Consider the following 23,931-nt stretch of genomic DNA (forward strand, 5'->3'; position numbering starts at 1 on the left):
ATTCTGGAGACATCGGTATCGGCTTTTAGTCGTCCGACGGCGACGGGTAGGTGTTGCCAACGTACGCAACGACCACCACGGGCGTACTGTCTCCGCCGGAGCCGCCCGAGCAGTCGTCCGCGCCGCCGCTACCGTTGCCGCCGCTGTACGTCTGGGCGCCAAAGCGGGCGGCCACCTCGGCCAGGTGTCTGGCCGGCTCGACGTGCACCGCCAATTCGGCGGCCTCGACGGCACCGCTGTGCTTGCAGTGCGCCTCGGCCGCGGCAAGATCGTAGGCGGCCCGCTTGGCGCCTTCGTCGCGGCCGTCGCCCGCCGTGGCCGCGGACATCCACTGTTCCAAGTCCAACCCGAACAGCGCGGAGTTGATGGCGCCGGGCTTGCGGGTCTTGCATGACTTGAACGCGGGCACCGCGTCCGTCAGGTGCTTGACGTCGCCCTCGGCCGCCGCGCCACCGGCGCCGTCCTTCCGCTGCCTGATCATAGCCGCCGTCAGCAGTCGGTCGGCGCGCTTCATCGGCGAGTTGCACAACGAAGCCGGGTCGGTGCAATAGTCGTGGGCGGCGGCCGGTGTCTCTTGCACCTCGACCTGCTGTGGCGTCAGCAGACAATGGCACTGACCACGCTCCTTGTCCTGCGTCTGTGGCCCGAACGCGTCGATGCCGCCGACCTCGGCCGGGCAGCAAGCATCGCCCCGCGAGCAGAACATCCGGTCGTACAGCTCCGTCAGCGCCTTGTACTCGGCGTCGTCCTCAGGGATTTCCTCGCATTCCACCGTCTCCTTGCAAGGACCGCACGACGTCATGGCGTGGTTGTATACGTGGTTTTCTGTGACAGTGGAATAAAATAATAATAATTTATTATTATATTATTACACTCGATCGGGGACACGACAAACGCGACAACGGTGTGATATAATAATAATATTAAATATTATGTGAAGACCATCGTTATTCATGTTTCCACGACTACCGACCGCCGTTTTCTCTACAACACGCCTTGACGGTTTATTGAAATTAATTTATGATACAGGCTAGTCTTTTAAAATATAGGTGGAACACTCGTTTTCGGACGCTCAGTAGTTATAACTTATACTTTACTAACTAGGTGTTGAACCTAACCTAACCTAAGTATGTATCTTAAGTTTAGAAGAACGCATTACACTACAGCAAAAAATTTGACTGCAGCTTCAGCGTTCGATTCATTGAGTTGATTACTTGATTATATCAATACGTATAGTAATACATATTTCCCTTTTGTTGAGAACCATCGAATTATTTTATTAGTTTTTGATGAGTATTATTCGAGATAATAAATCAATCACCTTAAAAAAAAACATTTAACAATTTATGTTAACTACGTTAGTAGTTTTTAAGAAAATTGTACTGCTGAAATAATCGCATCTAGTAATTTTCCCCCATTTGCCGATAGTTCATATACATGTGATCGGTATGTTATTATTTAATAAGATGTAGACATAGGTATTGTAACCATTCTTGTTGTTTTACATAAATGTAAATAATTAATTAATTAAATATTAATAATAACATTTTACAGCTAAGTTTATATAAATATATTATTATGTAGATCAACCACACAAGTTATGCTGTTGGGACGTTGGGTGGTAGCATTCGTAAAATGCATGTGTTTTGAGTTTTGACTATCATCATTCATAACAAAATATATTAATTGTTGAGCTATAAAAGTTGTGTAGTAGAAGCTAATAACAATAAAAAAACATAAATAAAAAAATATAAAAATTTATTATCTATTTAACGTATACATATATACATGCGTACATATTATGTATAAATTGTGAAAACGAAAATATAAATATACAGCAAATATTCTCGACAACGTGAGTTAAATCGTGTCAATTAAAGTACAATTCCAACAATATATGTTTCCAATATGTATTGGATCACCTACATTTTTCCACGACGATAAGCTGTTCCAAACCAATAATTATCCAACCTTTTATTATAGTAAATTAACTACATAAATTAATGTATAATACGTATTATTATGTTTACATTTCTATAATACATTTCAATTTTCAATAATAAAATTGTGATCACACGGCGTTATAAATAGGCTATTCTGGTGCATTAGTCATGGATCTAATTTTATAAGCCTTATGAAATTCTTTTAATAAACGTTTTTCAATAATTCTAAAGATACTTATTATTAACGTAATTACTGCAAAATAAATTATTATTAATAGTGAAGATAATTATAATTATAATCCTTTGATATTTATAAAAAAACAAAATAGTTGAATCTTTCCTCTACTATTACTTATGTATTAGACATGCATTATTATATGCAATAAAATTATATGACGTGAATATAACAAAATAATAGGGTTTTAATTTTAAATATGTTTTATATTCCTAACAATGTCTGATGTAATGTATAAATTGACTTACAATTAGAAAAAAAGAAAAATTTGTTTCGTTATTTGCGTTGAATACCCACTGTTGAAGTGGATTCTGATTTAATACATTTATTATTTACTTGGACTACGTCCTATCTATAATTAAAATAAAAATATAATATATTTATGAAATTTATTTGAATTATTTTACATCAAGTGTGGCGCACATTGATTATGTTGCGTTAACCACTGAGATAATGGGAAAATCTACTCGGTAGAACAGTCGTTTCATAAATTATAGGATTTTTCAGCGTATTCGGACACGTCGAAGGGGGAGGGGGGTGGGGTGAATTGAGTGTGCTTATCGATATCTACTCGAAAACGACGACGAGTTTAATCCCATCTGGAGTAGCATTGATACCACGTCATCCGGTCATCCCCTTTTCTATATCCCTGCAGTCTATAAACGTTGCAGTACAAAACGAATAAATGTTAAAAATATTAAAATAATAACAACTCGACGGGACGCAGTATTCATACATGTCGGCGAGTCCTCGCCGTCGGACAATCGTGAAAATATTTACGAATGTTTGTGATCATAATGTCTGCACGGACCGACGGACACGGCGGCCAATGGAATACTAATGAGTAATGACTTATGTAATATATTCCGAGAACATTACATAGTGGCTGCAGCATACACACGCGCATATACATGTATATATATATACACACACATATATATATATATATATCAAGTGTATACGTTATATGTATATGTACATATTATATATATATATATATATATACATATACATACGCAATACATACATACAATGTTGGCAGCGCCGTGCGGCGGCGGCGGCGGCACTCCAGTTCACCTGTTCTCCGCGTCGTTCCCGCCGCGCGGCCGTTCCAGCGGCCATCCGAGCCACTCCATGTGAGTAGTCCTTCGGATGCTCTCGTACTGCGCGCCGGGTGCGTTTATTTTTATTATTATTTAGTGGCTTAAATATTTAAGTTAAGTTATTTTTATTATTTAAATTTTATACTTGCATCGTCGTTTATTATTTTTGTAAATCGTTTCTGCGTGAGTGCGTGCGTGTATGTGTATGTGTGTGTGTACTTGTGTGAGTGTGTGTGTGTTTGTGTGCGTTTAAAATATTTACGTGATAAGTAATTATTATTATTTTTTACGAACCGAAAAATTACGAAGTACCCGATGTACAGCAGAATATCTGCGTCTTCGTTGCTCAAGTGGTGGATCCAGTCGTCGTGATCGAGGTTAGTTGATTGAAAAATAAAAATGTTTGTAGTATTATTTTTTTTTGGTTATGGACAATGATAACCAATATCCTACGTAATTAACTGCTTAAAAATGAATCATTAAATATTATTATGATTGTCGGAGTATATAGGGATATTGCAGGTAGGTACATTATACATGTAAGCAATTCGACAAAAACGTGTACATATAGTCATCTTGATTTTGATTATCTTAAGATTTGTCCGATAAATAAGTCTAGAATACTATTTTAAATTGAATATTTTTTCTTAATACTAAAAGAAATTATTATTAATTTCATGGCAGTTTTATTTATATACTATAATATTATAATATTCAGTAAATTACTATTTAATTTCTTACCTATTAGATATATATATATAATATTTATATAGGTACTATATCAACTAGATTAAATATGGATAATATATAATTATTATAAATATTTAAATAACTTTTGTTCTTAATAATTTAATATTATATTATGAAAATTAATGATATTTATTAAAAAATAAAATTTTTAAAAGTGTATCGACATATAAGTAATATAAGTAGAGTGATATTGATAATCATTAATTACCTTTATTTCCTACTCTTCAATACGTTTTATTTTAGTTTGATATTTTTAAAATATAATTTATACATTAGAATAATATTTTAATTGTTAATAAAATATTTGAATTGAACGTTAAATTCTTTCAAAATGCAGTACAAGTTTTTAGATGTACAAAATGTAAATTAAGAACGTATAAACGCTAGTGTACAGAATAAATTAAAATAATATCAGTATCTTTAAGTATTGCCTCTTTATGTTTCTGTTTAATTCACCTTCTTATAATATTCTTCTACATGTATTATATTATTATATTAGTAATTGTAGAGTTGTAGTGATACCGAAAACAATAGGTCTATTAAATAAAAAATAAAAATCATTTCCACCTTCGTTAAGAATATTTTTCAAGCATAATTATTAAAGTAAGAGATTTTACCTATCATATAAATCAATAGGTACCATTATTATTTATGTTAACGAATACCATTTAACATTTTGTTGGTTGGAAATTAAAGTTGTTCGTTGAGTTAATTTTTTTTTACGGTTTCACTAAATGTTTATTTTTTTTTTTTAGAGTAAGTAAGACATTTCTTTTCAAAACAGTATGGATATATATATAATATATTTAAGAATTAAAATACTTTTATACTATTGATCCGGAAGGATATTTTATTGATAATTTAAAAGATAGATTTCAATACCTTGAAAAGTTTTATAATATTGTTGAATGCCTATTGCTATTACAAAATGTAATTGTTTTTACGATTTTTCAGTCTTTTCTAACTAAAATAATTACTATTTAATATTTCTAGTTCTTAAATCTTTTACAGTTTACCGACAATTAATAAATTAATTTCGTTTTAAAAGTAATTGTACAGTTATTCCTAACACGTGTTTTTGGATATCTTATTGTAAAAAATACAATAAGATTTACCTTTTTACAGTAGGTACTTACATTGATCACTATAAATAAAATCGATTTTTTTTTATACATTTTATCAATTTTTAGTTAAATAATATAATATTAAAGAAATATATTGCTTATTTTAATTATTTATCTTTACAATTTTTTTGTATTAGTATTTTTAGAAATTATTTTAGTTAAAAAATATAGTAGTTAGATATCCATAGGTAGTTAATTTATGTTATATTCAAGTAAAAATAGTAGTTTTGCAGTTTTATGTATCAGGTATCACTAGTTTCTATTAGGTAGGTAATAAAATATTGCCATAAAATAAACGTCTAACAGTATATTTCTTTTAAATTGTAATATTATTTGTTATTATATTTTCTAAATATAATTTTGAGTAGTTTATCCTCATTGACTTTGGTTCTTACTTCTTTGCGGGATTATTTTGTGAATAATGTTGTTTTAGAATGTATATGATTATTATTATAACCAGTGAGCATAAGTATAATTAAGATTTCAAGGTTGAAGATTTGAATGCAGAACATATGTGTATTTACTATTATTTACTATTTTAGCTCATTATCCATTTTAATTAAAGTACATATAATTACTTATTATTTTACCTATTAGCATATAATTTAAAAATAACCAGAATATATTTATTACCTATACCTACATAATATAATAAAATATATATTAATATTATTAGATATAATATAATACATAAATAACCAAATATTTTAGGATACATTTAACTAATTGAACATGGTATACGAAAAAAAAATATAAAAATGAGTAGGTACCTACACATTTTAGACCTTAATTTAAAGTAAAATTAATTTACTTACATTTAAAATAAGTCTAACTACATTTACAAAGTATATTATACAGACTGAATTGTCAAAAATACATCATTAATATAATTGGATAGATAATATATTTAAAATTTACTATTTGGTATTGATTAATGATTTTTTCAAGTCAAATTTATTATAATAGTTGTGCAATTTGTTTTATACTTTACTGAGTCAAATAATTTGAAATCATTTTGACTAACAAAAAAAAAAAAATGTAACTCTTCAATAAGAGTCCCATGAGTATAAACGTCTGTATACATTAACACAACGTTATCACTATTGTATTGGCATAGTTTCAGTATAATATAAGAGCAATAATTTATCGCTCAATGATTTTTTCTCAACTTTATTATTTTGAATATTTACTGAAAGTAGATATTTCCCACACATTTCATACCTACTCGTTGGCGTCAAGATCCAACCCTTGAAAATGGTTCGTCATTATTAAAGTTGAACTTATACATTTCAGCGCGTACTGCGTACAATAAATGTGTAGACGTGCGTGTGGCGTTTCCGTACAGGGCGCTGTAGTGATGATTAATGAATAAGAAAAATAAGACCGAAAAATATTTTTTTATCGTCAGTAGGATATTGTGTTTGCTGTTTAGCGATTTTCAGACACAGAAACTCGAGATTGTTGCGAGGCGCGAGTAATACACTATTACAATAATATTATATTATATGGTGTTCGCGTGATAGCGATGGTGGCCAATTTACAGGCATACGGAGACTTGGAAACGTGACGGACACGCGACGTACGCGTACAGCATAATATCCTATATGGTGCAGGCCACTGTCGTCGCGCGACGCCAATACTCTGTTCTCCGCGCCGCCGGCATTTTCAAATTCCTTGTCTAAATCACAGTATATGATTTTATGGTATCTGGTGAATGGAAATATAATTATTTTAATAATTCGGCGATTGGCAGTGATCTCTGATACATAACAGTGCATAATAATATGTATGGTACCACTAGGCAGACTATAATTATATGATGGCGAAAACGAACTTTTCTGTTTTATTTTTTTAATTTAATTACTATAGGTATTTAATAATTGGCGGATTTTAGTTAATGACATTTTTTCTCGTGTTATGAGTTTCTAATGATTTTGTATTTCTGCAAATGTTTCTAGTTTCTTTTACGTATCAACTATCAATATCTCACATCGTTTTAATACCATATGTTATCGACAATGAATCACATAATATTATACACTATAATAATTAATAGTACATAACAAACTGGCAAAACATTTTCGGCATATAGTTTTATTTATCGTTCTTTAGTTTCATCTTATAATTTATATTTATAATCAACTGTATTCGAAAATTCTCAAAATGTATAACTTAATGCCTAATCTTAATAATGTGTTATTATTCTCTCTGTAATCAGGTTTAATCTTTAAAAATAAAAACTTCTAAATGTATTTACTTAAACGCGTATTAAGGATTTATTTATTTGTCTATCAACATGTATGTTTAATAACGTTATTGAACAGATACAATTTTATTTTTGTATGTGTTGGTACGCGTACGTTATTGTACATATTATCATAAGTATATAATATAATTATTAAATTGCATATAGTACTTAATGTGTTGCTTTTAATTAAGTTGCACTTATAACCTTAAAGACATGTTTTCCAATAAATAGTGGTGAATATGAATCAATATTCGTTATAAGCTACTACATGTCTACTTTTAATAATTTTGGGTTTTAATTTGATGTTTATAACGATCCTCTATTGTATTTTTGCTGCATTGCTATTATCTATTAAAATATTGTTTTGTCTGTACGATAATGTCGATCGTTAACACTAGGTACTAACACAGTCGGCAGTCACTTTTGACTTGACATGACATTATGTGACGTAGGTATAGACGTATAGTACCTAAATTAAATTACTTGTGTTCGTTTGACATATTGTGCAGGATCTGTGTGGAATTATTATATAAAGGTATATGAACCAATAATGTTGTTGAACTTTTTTGTTTTATTGAACATTTAATTTAAATATTTGTATGTGTATTGTAAATAATGGAACTTAAGTATATTATGGGATATTTATTGTTGTGTAATGTATGCCATGTCATTAATAAAAGTTTATTACTATTAAGTTTATCAGAACTCTTATATTTAACCAATTTATTAATTTGCACAAAAATATTTTATCATATCCAACACCTGCAAAATATTTTATTACATTAATATTAAAATGGGTAAATATTGATAATGGCCCTTAGTAATTATATTTGTATACAAATTACTAGGGAAACAAAAAATAAAAATAAAACAACAAAAGTTTCCTTTTATACAACAAACAATAACTTACGAATTACGATACACAAATAATAGTGAACTTAAATAGATATAGAAAATTGTTAAAGTTATCATCGATGGTAATCGAGATTGTATGTATTGAGTTTTAACACAAGAATGAATTCGAAACTCGAAATAACAACTTGGGTTGCATATTAGAAACAAAACTTTATACATAAATTTGTGTACTCACCTACTTACAAATTATAGTATATGGTATGTTATATTCGTTGAACAATTGTGTGTACTTTTTTACATTTCCTGATTATAATTTGTAATAGATTTTTGGACATTGATGTTATTATTTTGGAGATGATTAATTTTAATTTTACTGTTTTTAATATTTGTAATCTGTAATTAGAAAATTGAAAATATTAATTAAATTTTAATGTATCTATTTCTTTTGATGTTAAATAAACAACAAAGTTGTGTACAAATTGAAAATTTATTTTTTATGATTAATGATCATATCAGAGTAAACTGTTAATGATATACACTTGGGGAAAAAAATATTTCACATGCACAAAGGATATTGACAAAATGGAAACTCTTTGACAATAAACACGGTTAAACGGTTAATGGTAGATAAAGTATTACGTGGAGGGAAGCGGGAAATGAAGTATGTATCTAACAAACAATAAATATGTCTGGGGCATTGACGACTTTCCGGTTGACCAGATGACTCAAAAAAGACAACTTTGTGATGGGTCCCCTTTGTTAACACATTTTTTGAATGTCATCACCTGTTTGTTCTGGTTTGATGAGAAACTAAAAACATTATTACAATATAGTAAAAACAATTTCATAAAATAATTGAATTAATATAAAAAGATCCTAGGAAAAATAATAATTATTAATCGTATGAGTAATATAAGGTTCGCGAAGATAGTTTTAAACTTAATGCTAAACTTCCACAAACTTCATTGTATAATATTAAAATTGATTTTTTTTTGAAAATAAGCTATTAAATATATTATACTGCTTGCACGGTTAAAAAAAAGGGATAGTAAACATAAAGAAGGGTTTGAATGAATATTATCGTAATAATAAAATATTTATGAGAATACATTGAAAATTTCAAATTATATTCTAAATTTGTTCGTTTATATAATATTATTTTTATTAGTATAAAATCAATATTGATAAACCTTTCGTCTTTAATTGAATTTCATGGTTACAATAAATATTTTATCCATAATGGATTTCTATCGCACCGTTTGTCTTTTGAGTATAAAATATTTAAGATCAATGTTTATCTTTTACTACAAAATTGCAATAGAAAAAAAATCAATTTTTTTTTTTAGTTTTCTTGTCTATTTACTATAACTATTGTCTGGTTTCTACATCATTATCAATATTATGTTATAATGATTATGGGAGCATTTTTCATAAACCATTTTTATTTCAAGTTCTATTCTCAAATTATAATTATTTTTTCTTAAAGTGTATTATTTAATAGATTAGGTAAAGTACTAAAAACAATTAAAAATTAAAATATAAATGTTAAGACAAATAACGTTGTATACCCAATGTAAGTTCAAACATAGGTTAGGTTAGGATGATCTTAAATGTGTAGTCTGAGAGTTAGTTTGGTCCAGTCGCTATATTGAATGCTAAATCCAATAATAATGCATCTAGAAGTAATTTCAAAATATAGGAAATATTAGATTTACTAAATGTATTATACATCTAATTTATAACTCTCTTTAGATTCTTTAGCTTAAGCCCTACATTCTGTTAATTTTTTAGTGTTCATTTTCTGTCTGTATATCGACATCGAGTTGCACTTTACTTTTCGAAATAAAATATCAGTGATTAATAGAACACTCCGGAGTCCATTGCAGCATATACTCATAACTCACATGAGTCATAACAGTCGTGAAAATTGTGTTTTTCTCTAGGCATCGGATTGTTATTGTAAGTCGTAAAATCTGACAATAGAAAATCGTAAATCCACAGAAACTCATATATGATATATGCCACCTAACGGAAATATAATCACATGTATATAGATACTATATCGATTCAGTAACTACAATGCTATTGTTGGTAGACGGTAATTAGAGAAAGGATCGTAGAATCGGCTATAATATACAATAATGTATTACATTATCTCCTTTCAAGGTGTGCACAATAGTTCACTGTTTCTTTAGACTATATGTCAGCGTTAATATATTTATTTATTTTCGTAGACATATGTTGTTTAATATATTATATTAGGTATATAAGTCTACACTATATATATATAATAAAATATGAATAAAATATATAAATTAAACATTTTGAAGCAAGTAGAATTTTACGTTTTAAGAAACTAAAAAAAAATGTATTTTTTGAAATGCTCCATCTATACAAAAAATTGCATAATAAGTAATAACGAATAAGTATATTTTATAAATTACATACATAGCGTGGAATGAAAAAAACATTGTTAACATTGTAACTACTAATTACTCTCTTCGATCGTTTTATTTATTTTTAATAAGAGACAGGCCAGTACTCAAAAAACAATGTGAAATATACAATAAATATTTACAATTACGTAGTATGATACGAAGTAATTTATATAATTATAAAAAAGGTAATAATGTTAGTAAAGACCCAGTTGAAGAATTTGTTTGAGGATAATTAAAAGTGGAGTCTTCTTTAGCAATATGCATAAGACGTACGATAAATAGTGGAGTTAAATAAATAATTGGAAGAATTTATTTTAGGAAATAAAAATTATTTAAATTTATTATTTATATGCATTTATATTGTTTTAATTAGGTAGGTGCCTAAGATTGATTAATACGTTTTACATCATATTATTCTAGTTATGACAGCTTTAAGCACGCAATTATAAATAATTATTCCACACGGAAAAATTATTCATTTATTTAAATTGAAAATAAATTTTACTCGAAATTCATTGGAATTTTTACTACGTTACTATGTCTTAAACGTATAATATTATGTATTCAAGTTTATAGCTATATAGTAATTAGTATTGCTACTTGCTGAACAATATTTTTAAATTTTTTTTTTATTGAATTTGTAAAATATTCTACTTATCATTTGGTAATGTGCAGGTCTATACGCATAGTAATTTGTTGTCAGAATTTGTTCACTAATATAACGAGAAAGTACACAATTATTGGAGTATTGTAAAGATTACAACAGAGGAAAAAGTCGTATACGACCAGTGGACACGTTGCATTTCACTAGGAATCGGATGACTTCGTAAAGACTACATTAACCTAAAAAATCTTTATAGACTATGGCGTCTGAACTAGGAAATAACTTTCGTACCATCGCATGGCTTATTAGGTTCCTAGGTACTTTGCACATAATTGGTATTATTTTAATATATTTACACACATAACATTTAGATAGTACCTAGATGTCATTACTGAACGAATAATGACGATATAATTAGTTGATTATAATATATAGTGTTTGGTTTTTATTTACATTTTATAAATAAAAACTCGAGATAGAAAGTCATCGGAGAAATTGTTTTTTACGCGGTTCTTTTATTCTAAATAATTGTAATCGTCTTGTTGCTAACTGGTACGCCATGTATAGAACAGGTGTCTGTTGGGAGACTGACGGCACCTGCTGTCTATCTCATGGCATATGCCAGTCTTCTCTCTCCCTCTTCACTCACTGTCCGTCATGTACATTACAATAATTATTATCAACACCGGAATAGGAAACTCGTTTGGACATTTATTTCCGCCAAAATTCTATTTTAATCCGTATCTTTATTGAAACTTATTTTTTTTAAACCATGTCCGTATGCTTTATTCGCAATATGACTAAGTAGTTATGTTCCTAGCATTGCGTATTTGTGTAGTAACCCTAATAATATTTTTTAAAAAATCTAGGGTTAGGTACGAGTGTATTACGTATGTACATATGTGTGTGAGTGTGTGTGTGTACGTGAACAATAGCCATTGGAGGTCAAGAGCTCTCTGAGAGCGAGCGTGCGCGTGATGTGATGGTTTGGAAATCGTGACGTTTCTGAGATACGTGACCGGCTCACAATGCAAACACGTCGGTCGGATATTAATCCGCCACTGTTGTCGATTACACCCAAATACCCAATGAGCCACGTTTGAGTCGATTGTTTTTTTTTCATCATCGTTAGGTATCGAAATGTTTTAACTTTTAACTAGATACAATAATCGTCTTTAAATGTTAATAATAAATATGTTATTAGGTATTAGGTAATGATATAAATTTTCATTTTAATATTTTTGGATGAACATCGGAGAATATACTAATAACCACAATATAAGTTATAACCTTATAGTATAAGAGCTAGGTAATATTATATAATATTATATAAATGTTATGCTCACGTCTAGTTAATCCTGCTAGAATGTTTAACATAAATATGTTATTGTGCTCGGGACGTGTTCATAATGATACTTATTGCATGTATGTTCACACACGGGTCTTGTCATTGCGGACATTTTATAGGTATATTATAAATTATAATGTCCACCGAAATCCGAAGTCTTTCTTGTATATGAATACGACTATAAATAAATAATAATACGATATGATATAAGTACCTAATACAGTAATACCTATTGATATTGATATGATAAAACTATATGTGAACTATGCAAATAAATAACAATTTAGTTATTTGTGGTTTTAATGTCATATACTTATTTAGTGCATTGAATCTACTTGCTTTAATTTACTTTACTTAATATAGAACTTAATTATGTTTAGTCCGACGTCAAGATCTATTATCAGAATTTCTACACTTGTTTTTAGTAACACATTCGTGGAAACTCTTGAAACTTTCAGATATTAACCCTGTGTGCGTTGTAATTATCACTTGAATTATATGCAGATTTATGCATTTAGAATGTAATTTTTTTATAATAATTTTTTACCACCAGCTATGTGTTTGATGAAATACTTACTAGGTATTACTCGTATATTGAAGTATGGTGCCGAGAATAATTGAAACATAAAACAGTATAATAATATTTATAATTATAAACTACGTCCGGCCGATGTTAAAGGCGATCTGGATTAATCTCATTTAAATTTTAAAATATTCTCACGATTGTGTTCTAGCACTCTTTAATACCACCGCGTATAAAACTCGAGTCGGAAAATATGAAAAGTACTATAAAAATACAAAAGAAAAAACTATAAGGTCATTTACTTTTATGAACTAATGCACAATGATATTATCAAACCAACAATGCTGCTTTATATATAAATATATTATATTATATTCATATATATATACATAATACGTATAGCATAATTAGAATTTCGTTAGATCATAAAAACGTCGACTCTTATAACTAAAAAGTCTATGATGTACGTGAACAGAAAACGTGATTCTTTTTTTAAAAAACTTTTTCGTTTTTTTTTTTGCGTAATAATATTACAAATTTATGAGGGAGTTCTTTGAAATTAGAATAAATAAATACATATTATACACGTTTTGTTATTAATTATTAATGCCCATTGCAAAATATTGTATAAGTTCTAAATATGGTAGACCATAATATTGCTTGCTACCTCGACAAAAGTGAACCTATATATTTAAAATCTTAAACTTTTTTCGTATAATAAATATCTATATTTTATCGAGACTAAAGTATTATTATTGATTGTAAATAAGTAGGTATAATAGATGAATTAAATGAAAATATACTGTTATTAGATTAATATAATCCTGTTACATATTGCAAAAGCAATTGATATGATAAAATATAGTAGGAACATATTATTTAATTGCATGGGTACCTTTTGCCTTTTAGCTATTAATTTAGTAGCATAGTCATGGTGGGCCATTTAAATATTATGATGGCTGAAAAATATATTCTATCGGTTAGTGAAAAAATAATAATTCTCATTTCTTAAATTGCATATTGGATCAACAATATTGATAGGATCATCGGTACGTGAGCGTAAGAGCATTTACGAATTATGCATAGTCCGTTCGTCCGTCTGCTCGTCTACAGTCGATCAGTATATGCGGTTCTCCCCTTGTTCGTGTGCGTTTGTTTGCTATCTGCAGACTACTATATAGTTGTATAATATATATAATATGTGTACACAATACCCCCTCTCCACAACGCCGATTATTGTTAACGTATATTATATAGCGTATAATGTGTGCGCTTTGTGCAATCGAATTAAGCTCATTTACAATAATAACAATACATCACGGTGCTGTATACACTTTGTTTATTGTTTGATCATATGCGTGTTTGTATAATTATCGTGATTATACATACTGATGTATTATACTAATTTAACAAATCCATCGTGATAAGAGAAGATAAAAAAAATGTTTAAGTCATTCAACAGCTCGATGATGATTTTGGAAACTGTATTAATAAAATTAACTTCGTCGTCGTCGTATAGTCTTGACCTCTCCCGCGGTTGATATGTATGTATAAAACGGGTTGTCGACCTCTTACGGTGGTCATGTGTGTACGTTTGTATGTTGTCGGTGTCTGCGCGTAGTGAAACAGTGAGAGATTGAGAGAGAGAGGTAGTGAGAGAGAGAAGCGAGAGAGAAAAATAACGTTTTATAAATACCCCGCCACTATAAGATGTATACTATGGGTACTTGCCATCGCGCATTAGACTAGTTTATTTAAAAAGATTGAGACGAAAACACTCCATATAAACGGTTACAGTTAGTCGGCGGTGTTTGTATAGAAATCGAAAACGAACGAGTTCAAGCTCTTTGTAGAGATGATCGGGTTATCGGTAATTTACGTCCCCCTCGCGGGTCCCCCGGTATATCCATTGTACGATCCGCGGTTGCCCTCTTTGTTGTGTCTCGTGTATACCATATTATTATGTGTTATGCGTTAACAACGGCAGACATGCCGCCGCCGCTGTCAACAATGACCGTATCAAAACTCTGACGTTATCAGACGATTTAATTATATTATTATAATGATTACTGTGTATCATTACTAGTTCTAAAGTTTAATTTTATAACGGATCTAATCGTATATCTGTATACGAATATTATTGAATTTAGTGTAATTTCCTCTGGCACGAATAATTTCAGTTGAGGACAAAGGTACTTCCCCTAATAGATATAATGTAAAGCGAAAATACATTTATCTGACAGCAGTTTGGCTGCATAAATACTATAAACTTTAAGCTAATATTGAATACAAGGCCGTGTAGTTCTATCTGAGACTAAAGTTTAACACTATCGACTGTTGTTAACAGTTTTAACATTATTTGATACAAAATGGTAATGGTTATGGTATTTTTTTATAAAACGTAGTTTGTAATTTTTAACTTGAAAATATAATATGAAAAAAAAAATGAATTTGTTTCTATTGTGATATTGAATATGTTTTTACTTTTGTATGTTTATTTAATTTTATAATACTAATTAGGTGTTATCATTTCACGTTGAGATGGAATGGTTTTTTTTTTTAAAATTATCTTAAGTTTTTAAAAAAAAGGTGAAGACTTGAAATAGTAAGTTATGAAGAGTGATTATATGCGTGTTACGTATGTTTATACCTCTAGGGTATATGCTGTATCCTATAATAATATGCATACAAATATTAAAAAAAATTGTTAATTCTAGTTTTCATTAAATTGTATAAGAATGAATATGTGTTGAAAGTATACATAGCCATAATTTTATATTTACTCATAATTTAATACATCTACTTATAAAAAAATAAAATATGGCAATTTATTTTTATTTATTTTACTTTTTAAACTTTCCCTAAATATTCGAGTACATAAATATTAACTTTTTGACATCTCAGGTGCATATTCTCTATATTGTCACGTCACACTAAGTAAAAAAACTGTTGTTATTTTTTCCCCTTTATAACAAACTATTTTAATAAATTAGGATGAAAAACAATGAACTTTTTCACTTTACCTATAAGTCATAATAATATAGTATTATTTAACAATGTAAAATTTAAGTGAGAAATAAAAACATAGTGATTTTTTTTAACAACATCTAATAGAAAAATAATTTGAATACACATAGGTTCCTCACATAAATTACTAAATGCTACGATCTTCTCCTTCTGCCACTATTTTTATATGATAAATCGATGATTTTTGTTAGAATAATTATTTTATTTTTATATTTATTTCATGTACCTGATATAGGTAATCGTAACATTTTTCTTATATAGTGCCTAATGGCCTAATTCCTATAGTCTATAGATAACCTTATTGTAACTTACTTTTTGAAAAAAAAACACTAGGCGTTCATGTATAAATGTATACTTTTATTAAAATACATTAAAGGTTTATTAAAAGTGGGCATTAACTGATTAAAAAGTTAATTTTTTAAATTTTTTAGTTAGTTAATTTTTTAATTAATTTAAATGATTGCTGGAAAAACTTGGGTTTTTCAGTTATTTTAAAAATAATCTATCAAGTTAAAATAAAAAAGGTTTTGGATATTTTTGATTTTAATGGTTTTATACATTAATTTCTGTATGTAAGGTTTTAAAAATAATAATCTAATACTGCAATAATATTAATATAGTAACTAGTATAGTTATCGGCTCAATTACAGTTATTTCCACTAAGTAATTTTGTATTTCGTATAATTAATGTTTGATTATGAATTTTAGTGATTTGCCAACAAATATTAAACACATTATAGATTGGGCATTGTCTATCTATACACTGTGCAGTGCATAGGACTTGAAGCTAACATAACGAAGAGAAAAATGCCATTTCTTTCTCGCACAGAAACTCCCATACGAGAGAGAAACATTGTTTTATGTATTATCCATCTTGGCTTCACAATTTTGGATGAATGCCATATTATGTTTAATATCTATGGGATATTTTTTCTTAATTATTCGGTTACACTGGTGCTATTTTATTTTCAATCTTCCGAATCTTCGTGTTATCATATTATTTATTTGATTATTCGCGATTTGATGTCGTAACAGGTTAGGTACTATTATGTGCTTATATGGTATAATTTACCCTATGTTGGTAGTACCATTATTACTGTTTCTTGTTAAAATAAATCGGTACAAAATACTATTTATGCGTGATCTACGTAGTACGTACCAATTAAAATTGCGATTTGAGAACTTGTTTTAAACTTGGTTAAGTTATTATTTTTTTTTCACAATATTAACTTTGAACATGGCGAGTTAAATGGATTACTTGTTAACTATCAACTTTAACTTGACGATTTTGTGTTCACTAAACTTTACTCAGCTTAATTATTTTCGTTAACTTGTCTACATCCGATGATGATGTTATATGATGATGTATCTGGCATCTGCATAATTACATAGGTATAACTAAATATTGTCCAGAATCCAGATACCGTACAAAAATGTCCAGTATATCTATTACACGTTAAAAATCGTATTGGACATGGACGGTCGTCAATAATGGTTCGTATAAATATTTTTTTGTTTTGCATGTTTCAATGTTCGAAAAAATATAAAGAAATTGATGAGATGTGACGTTTGTTGTATTGCGCGAAACGTCTTCCGAACGACCCTTGTCCGGTGGCTTATTACGCTTGTCGCAGTAGCAGTATTAACGAACCATTTGACGCGCATATCGAACGTTTATAGAAGAAATAGCTCTGCGGGCGGCGACGTAGATACATATAGGTAGTGTCAGCGCAACTAGAGCGTGTGATAAATATTTATCCCGTGGCGTATCGTAGTGCATTGGAGGCGATTTGTAATGCAAACAACAATAACGTACCGTTTCAACAGCCATGGTTTAGCATATATTATTATTATTACTATCATCATCATAACTATTATTACGGAATTTTAACGGCCGTCGATTTTTCTAGCTGCTATATCATATTTATATATTCCTTTATTTATTACGTATGCGGACGGGTCCCGCAGAGCGTTAATTTGCCATGCGGCAGACGACGCACGTCTATTACGTATGGAGATACTCAAACTATATTATCCATATTGTTATTGAAGTAACAATATAATGTATACATATAGGCATATAGTCATATACGTATACGCAGTGCGATGGTTGGTAAAAAATTGATAATAAACAAAATTAAAAAAAAACTGATCTCAATGCACTCGTTTCTATAATTTTTTTTTACATCCCGTTACTATCGAAACTCGTTTAAGTTTAAAAGAATAGTGCAGATATTATAATAACGAATATGTTTGAAATCCGAAACACATTTATGTAAGGTATTATAGTTTTGGAAACAATCAGTTGACCTATACCTACATACTTCTAAAAGTTTATTCATTTATAAAAATTATTTTTGTTTGAATGATCCAGAACATAAATAAAAAAATTAAATTAAACATTTCGCAATCAATTTAAATTATTTACCAAATAAATTTAAATACCTACAAATTTCATTACTCGCATGTTATATACGAGTTACTTACATGTTGTACTATAGTTATTATAAATTATATAAATATATAATTTTACAGTGTGGCAATAAATATTTGGAAAGAAAAACATCGATTCTTTCTTAATATGCAATTGGGTATTCTTATGCTCGTTAAGCTACTTTCGGGAACGTACAAACAAAATGTGGGCATAAGAGATTTGTAAATACGTAAATATCGTGTATACTGTATAGTGTAAAAAACAAAATCGTATAGGTATAACAAAATTGTTTGATGTTAAAATAATAGTATATTACAAAATAGAACGTCTTCAAATTTGTCTTACTTTATGTCTTATTATCATAGAATTTTAATCATATAAATTATAAATACTTCTTAGGACTGCTTCAGACATTTATCATTACTTATATTTAATTAAAAATTTAAAATGTTTGCATTTATGATATAAGTATAAGGTCAATTTTAGTTCAAGTATTTATTCCTCTTCGAAATGTCATCAACTCTATAATGTTATAAACTTTTGTAACTTTAGTTCGTGATTTTTGAAATTCCTTACTATGTATATTTAATTACAATTTACAAGGCTATACTGGATTGATCTTCATCAACTATATAAATTATTATAAACCAATATCAAACAATTTGAAACATTGAAACTGTTATATATTATTAAAATATTGAATTACCTTGTATACCCTATACTGGCCTACTTCCTATGTAGAATTATTTATTATTATAAACTTAACACTTATAATTTTAAAATTTTTAGTTTTTGAATATTGTGTTTGATATAATTGATAAATGGCCATAAATGTAGACGCATACAAGATAACACCTAAATTTATACAGGTATAATATTCGAAGTATAATGTTTAACAGCATACTCCGTCATCTATGGACCATGGTAACTATAGCAAATAGATAGAATAATTGGGGAGCTGACCTTTATAGGTTAGAGTTGTTATACGTTTCTATTTTGTCGGGATTGACATTGTACCAGTTTAGAATAGTAATTAGTAGAGCGAACTTCATGCTGAAATGTTGGCTTTTACTAAACATTTATAGAAGAATAACAATATTATTGTTTTAAAAAATAGAAAAATAAATAAGTTGGTTACTTGATTGAATAACGAACTCTATTTTAAAATTATTTTTACAGTTTACGTCATTATTTTACGGTATTTTGGTATTCCCGTGAATGTTACTCGCAGTATATGATCGTTCCTTGAATTTACGGGAGTGCCAACCCTTTCGTGAATTACAATTTTTATCAGTAAATTATGAAATGTGACCAAGTTTTATGTATAAGGTCGGGCCACTGGCTAGGCATTTTCAAGTAGAGACGTAGAGTCATGGCCCTACCTGCCCCGCCCATACTCACCGATATCTATAATTTAATTTCAGTAACAAACATTACAACTAGGTAGTATAAAATATTTATTTAAAATTACCACATCTATGAAATTCAGAAAGACATGAAAATTTACATCCATAATATTCATCCATATTATTTAACTATCTCTTATTATATATTGTGAATTCAATGACGTACTTATATATGTTGAGAGTTGTCCTAATTAATTCATGCCAATGAATGACCACTACAGCAATAATTGTATATGTAATATATAAATTTGAAATGTGATTGCAAATAGTAATTCAAACTCCAATCGTCATATAAGAAAATAATTGCATGGATAAAAACTATAAAATTCATGAACTACTCCAAAGTTGCGCATTAGGTAACCTTAACCCAATATTAATATTAGAAAATATACAAGCCTTCTTTCAATTGTTTTAATACACCTAGGTACGTTTTAATTGAGATTTTGCCAAAAACTGAAAAATGTAAATCCTTGTCTGTCGTCGACATGCTCATTCTAGCGTTTAATTTGTATAACTGTATAAGACTTGTATACTGTCAGTATTAAAAAAAAATTGTATATTACATCTTTCTTTATTTATAGTAAACACTACGAGTACGGTGCGGAAATAGTTAAATAGATAATAGAATACCGTCAAATTATATGCTCTATTGGAAATTGACATCCAATTACAATTATGTAATACAGATAAATGTTGGTTTATGTAACAAAAAATAAGTTATATTTTTGGATGTTTTGGTTATTGGTGTGCTACGGCCTACGATCACAGCAGCAGGGTACAGCGGTACGCTACATTGTTTACTCAGATTTTCGCGCATTTCATACAAAAAAAAACAAAAATAGTGGACCATCTGAATGTATATTGTACATTGTACATTTCGATTCTAAGCAAAGTGATAGAAATATATTGGTCTTACAATGATGTATGATCTATTCACTATAGATTTATATGTTTTAAATGAACAATTGTTATGGTTAAAGCGAGGGTTAAAGCTTAAATCTTAAATCTTAATAACTGTTAATCAAATTTCAAATATATTTATCATAACCTAGTGACTTAATAAAAATGAAATCTTCAATTGTGTGAAATGTTCACACATGAAACTTTGAAATGTTGCTGACATATTATGGCATTATGTTTATTTGAACAAACAAAATATGCCACACAATTTATACATCAAATATTTACACTCAATACTCTTCAGTGATTAAAATTGGACTCAAATAATAATTCATCCGTTGATTGTTTGTATTTAACTGAAAACTTTGTTGGTATAAATGTATAATACATTTGTATTAAATATTGATATTTTATTTATATAATATGTATATTTATCTTACGTATACTTGGAAATTGAAAACATTATTTAGTTTTATACTTTATTCATACGAAATTAAGAATTTTAAAATATCAAATAATTTTCTAGTTCATAAATGTTTTGGTTGTAAACCAAGATTAATTAATTAAATTAATATAGCGAAAATCATTATTTATAAAATAAACTCGTGTGTACTATTTGATATTAATATTTTTAAAGTCAAGACATATTTATTTTAATTAACACATAATATGTAGGTACCAAACTTAATAATCTCTGTGAATTACTACAGAAATAAATGATTTAAATAAAATAAACTAATTTTTAAATCATATCTAAGAAGTTTAAGTTACCAAAATTAATTTTTGTATGTTACTTCAATTGTGGCTGCAAGTAGTAAAATCTGTGAAACGGTGACAAATTCAGATTTATTGATATAGCAGTTTATACAATTTAGTTTGCTTATTTTGTTATAATAATCAGTATGATGTTGAAATATTATTATGTTTATACAGCATTAGAACACGAGTCTTTATAAGATTAACAAAATTAATAATTCTGTAATGAATTCAAGTTGTTGATTCAAAATGTACATTCGCATGTATAGGTACTAGTGTTTTTTTTCAACGTATATTTTCATATCCTTGTATAAATGAACAGCCGAACAAAACGATACTAATATTTTAATGCAACTCAATAACTGTACATATTATTTATCTTTTAACATGTTTTTCTGATCCTCGCCAAGACAAAGCATAAGAGAAAATAAATATTTGTTGAAAGCCATCTCCCATTTGGCCCTTCCAGTTATACGATTATAATATTTTTGTAACGATATTTCTCTGATTAAATATTAAAACTTTATTGTTTCCCCCTTGGAAATCCCTAGTCACGCGTCTGCTTCTATATTTTCCATTTCATTTTTACAATTTGATGAGGAGATTTATCATTTTTTGTGTGTAGGATTACTCCAAGGAATCACGGTTTCCCAAAGGTCAGCGTTATTCCGTTAATTTTTTGCTGTTTCCGAAAGATGTGTTATTTCAGAACTTGTCCTTCGGCCTACTATTGCATAGTCCCTTCTCACTACTATCTTATCCATTCGTATTATTTTTACTAGCTTATCCATCGTGCGTAAAAGTTTGGGGTATTTCGCGTAAATCGCATTTACGACCGAATGTTTTGGACAACGTCCCGTGGGTTAAGTTGTAAAGCTCCTCGCTCCACTAGCGTGTTCCCTTGGCAATTCTCCGGGGACAATATCCCGAATTCCATTCCAGTTGACTGAGCATATGGGAAATTGTTGTGGGTAACATAAAAATCCAGTTTAATCGAAGGCGTATGAAAAAATGGTTCCATTAAAATAGTCATCGAATGAACGCATTTTATCGCAAACTATATAGTATCGTATACAATATGCAAATAGAAAAGCATTGTAAAATAATATTTACAAAATTTATCTCAAACTAAAACGTCAAGGACAAAAAATGAAAAATATAATGGGTGTATTTAATATATTAAAAGGCTCATTAAAATTCCCCTATAAGTTCAGTGAATAAAGAAATTTATCGCCCGAGGGACACAACAACATATGATTTTTATAGTTTATGAAAAGTTTTGCTGATTATTTTTTTTTTCACTGAAATAATACAATTATATAATAAATCTCTCTACGGCTTTTAATTATAAAAATACACCTAAGAATTAGCCCATCTCTCGATTTTACTCAAAGGTAAAGCATTAAAAGTTTTTATTTTTATTTTTTTATTCATAGATCTATTTGGCAAGATTTAATAAAAAGAAACCAACATGGGATGCTTTTGTACCAGTACCCGAACACATCACTGCAAAATCGTGTTCCTCGACGATCAAGAACTCGTGCACGAAGTTCAGGTAAAGAAAATATATTTTATTAAATACCGTTGTTGGGTATTCGTTATTAATATAATTTATAGTATAATAAGATAAGATTATGATACACAATATTATGTAGAGATTTGAACATCGGTAGGTACAGTAATTGTTATAGCTGTAATTAACAAATCATATAATATTATGATCATTCGTTCAAATATATTACAAAATGTTAAAAGGCTTTTAAAAATCAACTGAGTGTATTACGTCCTTTGAAATTCATTATAATACGTATGGTAGTTAATTACAATAAATATTGTAAATCGATCTTTCTAAAGTATATTTTATACTTAATAATATAGCTCTTTACGATATAGTGAATATTTTCAAATCATTAGATTAAAGTTGATACTACGTATGAAAATTGTTTATTATTTATAAAATTATACAAACATTGTATATACGTACATTGAAAATATTAATATAAAATATTGGTTTAAATCCTTCCTGACGGTAGTATAAATCACTGGTGATGAAAAATTTTAATTTAAGGCACTAAAGTTGTAATTGGTTTTATATTTTTACAAACAATGCAAATGAAGCATTCTAAGAGTGTTTTCTAAGCATTCTGTGTTTCTTAATTTCTTATTATTACTACTCGTAGAAAGTATCACAATTCACAATATAATAAACCCAACACAGTTATCATTAAATTGAGTGA

The 23,931-nt window shown here is 29.0% G+C and overlaps 1 protein-coding gene across 2 annotated transcripts in view; it reads left to right on the plus strand.

Annotated features, from left to right (window-relative positions):
• Window positions 1-3,294: 3,294 nt before the first annotated feature.
• Window positions 3,295-23,931, plus strand: part of LOC111036151 (band 4.1-like protein 4) — a 149,726-nt gene continuing 129,089 nt past the window's right edge. For both annotated transcript variants that reach the window (XM_022318069.1, XM_022318070.1), the window contains exons 1-2: window positions 3,295-3,658; window positions 23,131-23,249. In XM_022318069.1, the coding sequence (XP_022173761.1) occupies window positions 23,166-23,249 (84 nt within the window). In that variant the 5' untranslated portion in view covers window positions 3,295-3,658; window positions 23,131-23,165. The remainder of the gene's footprint in view (window positions 3,659-23,130; window positions 23,250-23,931) is intronic.

Source organism: Myzus persicae, unplaced genomic scaffold, assembly GCF_001856785.1.
Source record: "Myzus persicae strain clone G006 unplaced genomic scaffold, MPER_G0061.0, whole genome shotgun sequence".
Lineage (NCBI taxonomy): Eukaryota > Metazoa > Arthropoda > Insecta > Hemiptera > Aphididae > Myzus > Myzus persicae.